This window comes from Equus quagga, chromosome 17 (genome assembly GCF_021613505.1).
Source record: "Equus quagga isolate Etosha38 chromosome 17, UCLA_HA_Equagga_1.0, whole genome shotgun sequence".
NCBI classification, from domain to species: domain Eukaryota; kingdom Metazoa; phylum Chordata; class Mammalia; order Perissodactyla; family Equidae; genus Equus; species Equus quagga.
Genome location: NC_060283.1, coordinates 6,622,055 through 6,633,894, shown reverse-complemented (window position 1 = coordinate 6,633,894; position 11,840 = coordinate 6,622,055). Strand labels below are relative to the sequence as shown.

At 58.9% G+C, this 11,840-nt stretch overlaps 1 protein-coding gene across 1 annotated transcript; it reads right to left on the bottom strand.

Annotated features, from left to right (window-relative positions):
• Nucleotides 1-1,734: 1,734 nt before the first annotated feature.
• Nucleotides 1,735-11,176, bottom strand: RELA (RELA proto-oncogene, NF-kB subunit). The gene is made up of 11 exons (XM_046644288.1): nt 10,827-11,176; nt 10,208-10,234; nt 9,956-10,107; nt 9,648-9,796; nt 8,222-8,313; nt 7,720-7,851; nt 6,766-6,870; nt 6,359-6,571; nt 4,095-4,175; nt 3,931-4,005; nt 1,735-3,129 (listed from the first exon to the last, which is right to left on the bottom strand). The coding sequence occupies exons 1-11, from the start codon at nt 10,831-10,833 to the stop codon at nt 2,507-2,509; spliced, it is 1,656 nt and encodes a 551-aa protein (XP_046500244.1). The 5' UTR covers nt 10,834-11,176; the 3' UTR covers nt 1,735-2,506.
• Nucleotides 11,177-11,840: the final 664 nt, after the last annotated feature.

Genomic DNA, 11,840 nt, shown 5'->3' with positions numbered 1-11,840 from the left:
AGTTTGGGTGTCAGGGCCCTTTGCTGCAATGAAGGCAGGGCCAGGAGGAGGCTGTAGCAGAAGCCCCAGTGGGAGGTCATAGTGTCTCAAACGAGGTGATAGTGCTGAAGATCGGGAGAAGTGGGCAGACTTACCAGGACCTGGCAAGGGAGTGGACTGGGGTCACTAGGGGAGAAGATGCGGCATCTACTGCCGTGGCCAGGTTTCTGGTTGGAGTCCCTGGAGGATGCCAGGGCCCAGGCCGAGACAGGGAGGGCTGGGGCAGGCTGGGTATGGCCCCGATCTTTTGAAACAGGGTGCGTTTGAAGCTTGAAGGATGTCAGTGTGAGATGTCCATTAAGCTGGCGCGCAGGAGAGAAAGGTCTGGGCCGGAGACAAGGATTTCGGACGGGGGAACCAAGAGCACGATGAGGTCACTCACGGAGTGTGGGAAGGGCCATGAGCGGGCTTCCGGGGGTCACCGGAGGGCACCGCAGGACACTGAGAAAGCCAAGAGCGAGCCACGGCCGGGGCTGGAGGACCTGGGCTCACTCGTTCCCCTCTGGGCCTCAGGTGGGCCCCACTGCGGGCAGCTCCGCCATCCGCTTCCTGGGCCTAGGAGCCTTCGCAGCCGCCAGGTCCTCGCACTCGCCCCGACCCCGCCCCCAGCGCCCGGGCTCCCTCCGCGGGCGCTCCCCAGCAGGTTCGCCCGGGTCCCGACCCGGCCAACACGCTCGGGTGCCGCCCCTCGCGCGGAAGTGCGGCTGGGCCTGGTCCCTGAGTGGCCCTCCCAGTTTCAGCCCCGCCCCGTGGCCTAGGGGCTGGAGCGCGAGCTCGACTCTAGACGCGTTCAGGTTCCCCAACGTTCCGCCGCCCGCTGGCATCTTCCCTCGTAGGCACGGTCCATCCGAGTCTGCACCCAGGGCCTCCTGTGTTCCCAGGGGACTCGGCAGCTTCCGCATCACGTCCCACTGATAACCCGTTTGCCCCTGCCCTCACCCTCCCGCAACAGTGCGAAGCCCGGAACAGAGGCCCCGTTGCCCTCAGCACACGACTTTTTCGGCAGCGCGTTACCTGGCCTCACCGTGCAGAATAACATCTGCGCATGCGCACTTGAGAAGGCTGGGCCCAGCCCGCCGCGGCCTGTCGCCGACCCTGCTTTACTGCGCGTGCGTCAGGCCAAGCCGGAAGTACTTCCAGCTCCAGCCTTCTGGCTGTTACGTGACTTTTGTTTAGGCCTCCTGGAGCTAACACATTTAAGATTTCTTCGGTCCTCCCAGAAGCAGAAGAGAGTATCAAACCATAGACCTTTACCTGGCATCGAACAGATGCAAATCTTCCCTTGACCACCAAGAGATGCACGCGTGGCCCAGCGTTCTTGATCTTTTACAGCCTGGCCCCATCGAACTTTCCCAACATCGTCTCTCTGAGCCCGCTCACTTCCAAACGCTGGCCAGCCCCTCTGCGAGACCCACCCTCCTCTGTTAACCTAAGACCCGAGGCGAACGTAGCCTCCGTGAAGCCCTTCCGGAAAATGCTCCATCCCCACAGCCCTGGGCCCTCTCACTCCGCAGGTCCCCACCCACCATACCAGCCTGCTTTCATCCATGGGATCGTAACCAGGGGTTTCCAAGGGCATTCTCGACTGCAAACCCCCAGATGACAGTATAAATATTCATCCAACTCTGTATCAACAATGTCCAGCCTGACATGACTAGCAAAGAGCGTGCAGAATGCTGAAAGAAGGCAAATCTCTGGCCAGCTTGGCAATGAATTTATTAGTTGACAGTAGAAAGAGCAAGAGTCCAGCTGCTTTGAATCTTCTGTAAAAACTGAGCCTCTTGACTGGAGAGCTGCCAGCCTGCCCTCCCCCCACTCTCCAAACTCTACTATTAAGGCACTTGAGAAAAGGGGGAACCGAGAAGTCGCAGACCAAACCTCCCCAGAGTCTGGAGAGGGCCAGTGCTGTCCCACCAGTTCCTTTCAGCCAGATGAGCAAGGAAAGAACTGGCAGAGACCTCTGCAGGGCAGGCAGGCTGGCCCCTCAAACGCTGGTGTTAGGCACAAGGACAATACCAGCACCACAGGGGCTGGTAACAGGGCATTATTTTGGCTCAAGGTGTACATCCATGATTTGAGAACACTTGGTAATAAGGCTTTGCAGCCTCAAAGGCCATAGCTCCAGCCTGTGCTTCTCTCTAGGAGAGTATTAGAAGCTGGAGGGTGGGGACAGGAGCCCCCAGAGTTCCCTCTAGAGACAAGGGAGCTAAACATCAGGATGAGAGAAGTGTGTGAGTCCTCTGAGGTTCCCCCTTTCTAGAGAAGTTAATGCTTCTGCTAAAGCACCTCCAAAAGGATATAGATACTGCCAATAAAAGAATAAAATGCAGCCCCCCTCCCCAGGAAAATGTCACCCAAAGAAGTTGGGGGCAGTTGGAGCACACACCCTCAGAATCCGTAAGTGCCTGCTTTGGAGGGCTTCAATCCCCTGTGACCCAGTGCTCCGGGCAGGGCAGGTGTCACCTCCCTAGGAGCTGATCTGACTCAGAAGGGCTGAGAAGTCCATGTCCGAAATGGAGGAGAAGTCTTCGTCCCCTGAGAGGAGACCGTTGGGGAGCCCGGAGGCCCCCAGGGGAGCGGGAGCTGGGTCAGGGGGCCGCTGGGACCCTGACATCAGGCGAGTTATAGCCTCAGGGTACTCCATCAGCATGGGCTCAGCTGTGTGGGGGGCCATAGAGACACCCTGGTTCAGCAGCTGCTGAAACTCAGAGTTGTCGACAGATGCCAGGTCCGTGAACACGGCCGGGTCAGTGTTATTGCCGAGCAGGGCCCCCAGGTCTTCATCAGCATCAAACTGCAGCTGCAGCAGGGCCTCCGTCAGTGTCCCTTCCCCAGCTTGGGTGGTCCTGGGGGCAGGCGGGGCCACGGCCTGAGCAAGGCCTGCGGCTAGGACAGGGACGGGAGCTGGGGCCTGGGCCAGAGCTGATGCCATGGCTGGGGCAGGGGCTGGGGCCTGCGCCAGGACTGGGGCAGGGGCTGGTGCCAAGGCCGAGGTCTGGCTTGGGATCGTCCCAGAAGGAAAGACCATGGGGGAAAATTCCTCAAAGTTGATGGTGCTGAGGGATGGCGTAAAGGGATAGGGCTGGGGAGCTGGAGGAGAGACAGAGAGGCAGGGGTCAGAGAAAGCCTCAGAGACCCACCCTGTCCTCTGTACCCCAGCCCCTGTCAACAGTGCTATGGAGTCACTGCCAGCACCCGAGCTCCCTCCTCCTAGCACCCAATCTGACCTGGCCTGTAGGGTCTACTTCTCGCCTCACCTCCTCTGTGGAGCCCTCCTTGTCTACTCCAGCCCACAAAGCTCTCCCAGTCTTTCAGAGGAAGCTATCAGCTGGTAAAACCTCTCCTTACAGCCAAAAAACCAAGCCTCCAGAGGGCCTGGGCCCAAGGCGCAACCAGTGAGTAGTGGCCTGAAGCAGGGCACTCGTCACACTTTTGTGACTTTGTCACTCTTTTTTGAGGCCCACCCCAGCACATACATTCTGTTACTTTGGAGCTGATTCTTTTCTTCCCCTAATTCAACTGAGGGCAGAGACTGTGCGTTTTTTAATTTCTATATCCCAAGGTATCCAATATGGGGTTTAATGGGCACAGCAGTTCTCAGATTTCAGCATGCGTTAGTGTCCCCAGGAAGTTGCTGGTTCCTGGGCCACATTTCCGAAGCATCTGATTCCGCTGGTCTGTAATGGGGCCCAGGAATCAGAATCTTCACCAACCCCCTCAAGGTGGCCCTGACATGGGGAACTAGGCCTCACACCCTGAGAAACACCCCAACAGAGAGCAGGCTTCAGACACCTGCTGGCCAGGCTGCCTGCTCGTCTCCCCCAAGAAGGTGTCTAAACCACGGGCTGAAGAGATCTGCGCCTGCAGTGCCGGAACAACAGAAAACCTTACCTGGCTTGGGGACGGAGGCTGAGCTGCGGGCAGGCACAGCAATGCGCCGGGGCGGGGGCCGGGGGTCGGTGGGTCCTGCAGGGCAAGGCTGGGTCAGTTCCCGGTCCCCAGGGTCTCCCCTCCCCTGCCTACTGCCTTCTCAATCTCCCCACTGCCCCTCTCACCATTGAAAGGACTCTTTTTCATGATGCTCTTGAAGGTCTCATATGTCCTTTTGCGTTTCTCCTCAATTCGGTGACGATCATCTGGAAAAATAACGGGGAGAAGTGGGTCTCACTCTCCTCAGCTGGACCCCCAAAGGTCTCAAAAGACCCTCAGGAGGAAGGTGATGAGCCAAGCTTTCCTGAGACCCTTTCTCCAAAGCTTTCCAGCCAATGAGAAGGGCTGCGTGACACCGTGCCTCTCAACAATTCTGAGTCCCACAGCTTTCGGAGAAGGCCTCTGTTGGCTGAATGTGCCCCTCTGAAGGCCACATGGGTGCCTCCACGTAAAGGGGCCATGCTATCTGGGGGACAGGAGCCCTCCTGGGGCCCTAGTCTCCAGCCTCTTCGCTTCCCTGCGTTGCTCACGTCCTAGCTCCTCTCCAGCCTTGACCCAGGCCTGGCGATGATCTCCTGGCACTCTGGGGCAGCTGAGGCACCACACACTTGCTTATGACTGCAACAGACCCTCTTATTCTTGTCTCCGATGGTTCGAGAGTTCAGTCTAGAGCTTTCAAAACTGTCTAACTACCGCAGCACTCAGCTAACTCAAGTACTCACCACCACCCAAAGCCAGCCTCATCACCTCTCCCCAAAAACTTGGTTCTTTCTCCTCCCGTGTTCCCTCACCACCCGTCTGCCCAGTCACCAAAGCTAGAAACCTTGGAATCATCCTCAGCATCTTCCTTTCTCTCCCTCCCCACCATTCACTAACTCGACACCTATTTACCAAGGATCCACTATACGCTAGGCTCCACTCTAGCCACTGCGGATACCGCTCTGAGGAAGCAGACAAGGTTTCTGCTCCCCAAAGGTGACATCCTGGTGTCCGAGGAGCAAGGACACAACCATGTACAAGTGACAGGAACTTTGAGGAAGAGACACAGGGTGATGTAACAGCACCGGAAGTGAGGTCAGGGAGGCTAGTTTAGAGGTGGTGAGGGAAGCACTGGTGTGAGCGTGTCACAGAAGATCTGACGGCCAAGCCTTCCAAGCAGAGGCGACAGCTAGAACCCAGGTCCAGAGGCGGCACTGAGCCTGGTGTGTGTTGGACACAAAAGGGCTCGTGGGGCTGAAGGATACCCAAGGAGGACGGCGGGAGATGAAATCGTCTCGTTTTGTCATTCCCTCTACAACGTTCACCCTGCGTCTTCTCTTCCTGAACCATGACATCTTCCAAAATGGACCCCCCATCCGCCTCGAGTGTCTCCCTCTCTGATCCTCTACCCACTGCCGCCAGAACGAGCCTCCCGATCTGCTGTCATTTCTCTGCTTATAAACCTTCAGTGGCTCCCCACTGCCTTCAGGATGAAACCCTGGATGAATGCCTTGAGCATAACATTTAAGGCCCTCCTGCCTGGGCCTGCTCGCTGCCCAACGTCAGCTCCCACCACAAAGCTGCCCTCTAACGTGCCATGCACCCTCCAACACCCCTGCCCTTCCAGGTGCTGGTCCACCCGCCTGGAGAATGCGCTTCTGTCTTTCTCCAACTTAAATGCCACCTCCTCCACGCAGCTGTCTGCAGCATCCCGGCACTCTGACACACCTCCCTCTTTCACATGTCATTCTGTGACTTAAGGATCTGTTTTGCATGTGTCTTCCTCATGTGACTGAGCTTCCGAAGGGTAGGGAACACGTCTTACTCATCTTTGTACTCACAATACCTGGCACCGGCCCTGGCACCAAGTGGGAATTCAATCATTATTTGTGGAAGGAACTGACGGCTGTTTTGCGGTTGCTTTCTGAGCCCTAAGAGACTGCTCCCAGGGAGAAAACACTCTTAGGCGAGATGCTGGGCTTCGGAAAAAGGATCATTCTGGCTGTTCCTACTGTGGTCAGATGCCTGAAAGCCATGACCAAACTATGTTTGTGTGGCAGTGACAAGAGACACACAGCGTGGCCAGGGGACCCTGGAGCCAGATAGCTCACTAGCTATGTGACCTGAGGCAAGTCAGATGCTATCTCCTACCTCAAAAGGTTCGTGAGAGAATAAAATCACCTAATTCACTGACATACTTAGATAGGGCCAAGCGTGTAATAAGAAAGAACCCAATAAGCCTGGGGTATCATTATTACTAAATTCAGCAAGAAAGAGAATCTCATTGCTGTGTAACTCCCTGCCTGACTCCAGCTTTGGACACCCAACTGCAGCCCCAGACATCCGGCCCTGGCCTCGCTCTCACTGGCTGGAGCCCAGGGCCCTGCTGCCACCTTCCCCAGCTGTGCACCTGTGTCTGGCAAATACTGGAACTCCATGGGCTCGCTGAGCTCCCGATCCGAAGGCCGCCGCAGCTGCATGGAGACACGCACGGGGGCCTGCAGGCTGGGGTCCGCATAGGGAGGTGTCCGGAACACAATGGCCACTTGTCGGTGAACATCGGCTTGTGAAAAGGAGCCTCGGGCCTCCCAGCCTGGTCCCGTGAAATACACCTCGATGTCCTCTGCAGGAGATGGGGTGGCAGTGTGGGTCAGTGTGCCCAACCCACCCACAGCCCAGCACATTCCCCAATTGCCGATACTTGTCCATGAGGCATTGGGGGCAGTGTTTAAAGCCAGTTCCCTGACACTCGCCATCACTGCTCAGCCCTGCCCCTCACTCCTGCTCCAAAGGCCAGCCCTGCTTCCCAGTGAGTACCTTTCTGCACCTTGTCACAAAGCAGGAAGATCTCATCGCCCCCGAGGCAGCTCCCGGAGTTCCGGTTCACTCGGCAGATCTTGAGCTCAGCAGTGTTGGGGGCGCCTGAGGGTGTGGGGATACAAGGGAAGCCCTGAACCGCCAGAGGTCTCCGAGGCTGGCCTGCAGGAGACGCGAGGCCCCTGCCCCGCCCAGAGTCAGGGGCATCCAGAGCTTGCTGACTGCACCTTGCAGTGAAGGCTCGCCCATGCTCATTAGCTCCTCTCCCCAACCAATTCACCAACTATTGACCTGCTGGCACCGGCTGTACGCCCAGCACTGCTCACAGCACGGAGAACACGACAACGCACAAAACCCACACCGCTCTGCGCCCACGGAGCTCACAGTCTAGTGGGACCCGATGTGGTCACACCTCCTCCTTGTCCACTTGACCAAGCAATCTTCAAGGCCCAGTTCATACCCACCTTGGCCAGGAACCCTTCCCTCCTGAGCCCCCGTTCATCCTGGTTTCCCGTCCTTGGGGCTCCAGGGCCCTTTCGTTTTCATTCATCCCGCTGGTTACTTTAGAGACTGCACGTTGATCAATGTCTGCCCAATCCAGCTGTGAACTTCCTGTGAGCTTTCACCACTGAATTACTCCTCTCGAATATTATCTTGTGCCTGGGAGCTCATTTCCTGGAGTCCTTAGCACAGTTCTGGCCACACGATCCTCTCAGCACATACTGGAAATGCCTGTCTCCCCTCTGCCTCCCTGTCAGCCCGGAAGCTACACCTCGAGGGCAGCTCTGGCTCTCCTCCGCCTTGTCTCCCAGCCAGCAGAGCTGGCACAGGAGAGAAGACAAATACGCCTGCTTACCGAAGGCAGCCAGAGCTCCTCTCGCAGGCCACACCCGTCTCACCCTTCCTCCTCCCAGGCCCGTCCCTCTCCCCTTCCTGCACTCCCTGGCCACTCACGGTTGTCAAAGATGGGATGAGAAAGGACAGGCGACAGGCGGAGGGGCCTGCCTGCCGGGTCCCGCACTGTCACCTGGAAGCATAGCCGCACCGCATTCAGGTCGTAGTCCCCACGCTGCTCTTCTATGGGAACTGCCAGAAGAAGAGCGGGTCAGGAGAGCGGGGGCCGGGGGTGGGAGAGACAGGGAACAATGGGCAGGGAGCTCTGGGCTGAGAGAGCCATTTGAAGGCTTGTGAAACAGCAGGAGTCCTAGAGGAGGAGGAAGAGAAGGTTCTAGACCCATCACTGACTCCACCTGTGACCCTGCATGTCATATCCCCTCTCTGGGTCTCAGCTTCCCCAATGGTAAAATGGGAGTGTGTACTGAATGGGCATCAAGATTTCATCCATACTGTGAGTCTTGGCCAATGGGGGAGAGAGGAAGGGAAGGTGGCCTCAGAAGGGCGACAGAGGGTAGGGGTGCTCTAGGCAGGCCCAGGCCTTCACCCCCTCACCCCTCACCTTGGAAGGGGTTGTTGTTGGTCTGGATGCGCTGACTGATGGCCTGCTCCAGGTCTCGCTTCTTTACACACTGGATCCCCAGGTTCTGGAAGCTGAGGTCCCCCCCGGCGTCAGTCGCCACTGTCTCCAGCAGAGTCTGGGCCCTACTGCCTCGCCCAGTCTACCCCTTCCTCCCCACCCACTCACCAGATGCTCAGCCCTCCAATGGCTTTCCAGTGTGCCGCAGTGAAACTCACTCCTCATTCTGGCTGACAAGCCCCTGTGCCCTGCCACCCACTCTAAACATAGTGCCTGCCGGCTCCCTGCCCTCAGCCGCAGGGGCTTCTTTTCCGTTCGCCAAACACAATGAACTGACTCCGACTTCAAGGCCTCTGCACTTGTTCATTCTGCCTGGAATGTTCTTTCTGTGCTTCTCTGCTTTCTCACCACTCAGGTCTTTTTTTTTTCCCCCCAAGGAAGATTAGCCCTGAGCTAACTGCCGCCAATCCTCCTCTTTTTGCTGAGGAAGGCTGGCCCGGAGCTAACATCCGTGCCCGTCTTCCTCTACTTTATATGTGGGACGCCTGCCACAGCATGGCTTGCCAAACGGATACAAATCGGCGAACCCAGGGCCGCCAAAGCAGAATGTGCTCTCTTAACCGCTGTGCCACCGGGCCGGCCCCTCACCACTCAGATCTTGCCTGAGAGAGGCCCTCTGACCTCCAGATCCAGAGTAAAACAAGACCAACTCCCCTGCTATTCTTCCAACCTACCACTCTTCTATTTTCAGCATTAAAATTATTACTCTTATGGTATCTCGTTTATTTATTTGTCTATTTATTTATGGCCTGTCTCTGTCAACTTGTATGTAAGCTCCAGGGGAGACTGCTGGTTCACTGGTTTTCTTTCTCACTACAAGAGATGTGATACTGAGGGACTGGCCCTGCCAGCCACAGGATTTAGGGGTTCAGAGATGACTAGGGACCCACCCGTATCCCGTGGAGCTCACACCTGCTTGAGGGAGTGGACACACAAACAGGTAATTTCAAGACAAAGGGGGGCCGGCTCGGTGGCGCAGCAGTTAAGCACGCACGTTCCGCTTCTCGGCGGCCCGGGGTTCGCCGGCCCGGATCCCGGGTGCGGACATGGCACCAGTTGGCACGCCATGCTGTGGCAGGCGTCCCACATATAAAATAGAGGAAGATGGGCACGATGTTAGCTCAGAGCCAGTCTTCCTCAGCAAAAAGAGGAGGACTGGCAGAAGTTAGCTCAGGGCTAATCTTCCTCAAAAAAAAAAAAAAAAAAAGACAAAGGGAATCTGCTTGCAGAGCTGGGGAGGAATTCCACCCTCTGACCAGAAAGGAACAACACTGTAACAGCTACACGACTGCCCCGCCTGGTGCTCCCCCCACCCCCTCCCCGCTCCGCCTGTCTGTGGGCAGCTCACCTGTGGATGCAGCGGTCAGGGCAGAGCTCAGCCTCATAGAAGCCATCCCGGCAGTCTTTCCCCACAAGCTCGTGGGGGTGAGGCCGGTGAGGAGGGTCCTTGGTGACCAGGGAGATGCGAACTGTCCCTGGCCCCGTGTAGCCATTGATCTGTCCAAAGTACAGAGAGCATCCTAGAGACTCTGGAATTCCAGACCCAACTTCCAGACACAGATTGCACGGGGGCCTGGAAGCAAGCCCACTGGCAGTCCACAGTCCCACCCTGGCTGACTCTGTGCCTCCCCCGCCACCCGTGGAGCCAGGGCTGACCTTGATGGTGGGGTGGGTCTTGGTGGTATCCGTGCTCCTCTCGCCCGGGATGCTGCCCGCTGAGCGCCCCTCGCACTTGTAGCGGAAGCGCATGCCCCGCTGCTTGGGCTGCTCAATGATCTCCACATAGGGGCCAGAAGCCTGGGCTGGCTCTGTGGGGGAGACACCGGCCAGCCCCCATCAGGCGGCCGACCCCATGGCCCCTAACCCTGGGGAGCTCCTCCCGAAGCAGAGAAAGGATGGTCCACTTACCCGAAGGGAAGATGAGGGGGAACAGGTCTGAAAGGGGAGGGAGACAAGGGTCAGCACAAGCCCACTTCCCATCCTCACGGAGAGGAGAGAGAGCCAGGCTCCCTCCGAGGGAAACTGAGTCAGAGCCTGCTACCTGGAGCCTGCAGTGAAACTCAGGGGCGGGGGTAAAGGAACCAGAAACATCTGTTTCCACAGGGAAAACTGGGAATAGCGTCCTCCCTTTACTGGGGGAAACTGAGTCAGGGCCTTTTGTACTTTCATAAGGAAAACTAAGGAAGGGCACTCCCCACCCTCCATCCCGAGAGGAAACTGAGTCAGACACATTCTCCCCCTAAAAAGGAAACTAAGTCAGAATCACCTCCACGGGCCTCGTGGGGAAACTGAGTCAAAGTTCACCCCACATCCCCACCCCAGGAAGATACTGAGTCAAGGCCCCCTCCACCCAGAGGGGAAACTGAGTCAGACCCCTAACGCCTGCCCCGCCCCACGCCACCATCCGGCCGGCCGCTCCCTGCGCAGCGCCCATCGGCGCAGGAAGGGGCGGAAGGCGGCGCGGGGCTCCCGCTGCGGGCCCGGCCGCCCGGGCGCCGCCACCCGCGGGGTAGGAGGGTGCCCTCACCTTCCATGGCCGGGGTCCCGGGGGCGGGGCCGGGGTCGCAGCTGGGCCCGCGGCGCGCGCTACAGCAGAGCCATTCGCCAGAGGCGGAAATGCGCTGCGCGCGCCCGCCGCCGCGTCACTGCCGGGAATCCGACCGCGCCTGCGCGCTGCGCCGCCGCCGCTGCCGCCGCCCCGCGGGGGGCCGAGGCCAAGTGCGTGCCGCACGGAGGACGAAGAGGCCGCGCGCGCCGCGCCGCCGGGGGCCAGTGACAAGTGTGCGCCGCGCGGGAGACGAAGAGGCTGCCCGCCCGGAGGCTGCTCCCGGGGCTGGCGGGGCGGCTCGGCTGCTCCCGGGGCTGAGCCTCGTCTGGAGGGCGGGCCCAACGATTACTCACAATGTTTTTAGGGGATTTCGGGGCCCCCTCCCGCGGATCGGAGGAGTTTGGTGATGTCACCCCTGGCCGGGTCTGGAGCAGAGCCAGGGCTGCTGGGCTGTGGCCGCCCGCCCTGCGCAGGGAAAGGCCCGGGCCTGCTCCGCCCGCAAAGGCCGGTGGCTGACCTCCGCACGGTTTCTTAATCGCTGAAGGTGCTCTTGGTGGCTGTCGCCGCAGAAGCACTTTTTAATTTCCCGTTCCCCCCAATCGAGATGCAGCGGGGAAAAGGGAAGCGCCCGGACCTCTCCACCTGGCTGTGCTTGGATCGGGGGCTTCGCGGAGCCTGCTGCACGCAAGGGGCGACCGAGGCTCCGTGCCGCGTCCGCTCCCGCCAGCGAGTGGGGCCGCGGGCTCGTCGGTTTAAGATGCATCCACCCTGCTGGCCATCGGGGGCAGTGGGTGGGCAGGAGGCGCCCAGGAGTAAATGTCCGAGGCCTCGTCTGCGCAGCCTGACGCCTGTGACCCAGAAGGTCCGAGACCCGAGGAGCCGCTTGAACCCTGTGGGTCACGCCCCCCACCCGCCTCCACAGGTCCTCCTGCTAGGGTCCAATCGTTGGCCAAAGCATTTCCACTAAGTAACTGTCAGGCGACCCCTCGGCGG

Excerpts from the sequence above, each read along its gene's own strand:
- RELA (XM_046644288.1), bottom strand. Across the intron at positions 10,108-10,207 it reads CCCCCTCATCTTCCCTTCGG|AGCCAGCCCAGGCTTCTGGC; the intron begins GTAAGTGGACCA and ends TCTCCCCCACAG. Across the intron at positions 6,871-7,719 it reads TCATCCCATCTTTGACAACC|GCGCCCCCAACACTGCTGAG; the intron begins GTGAGTGGCCAG and ends CCACACCCTCAG.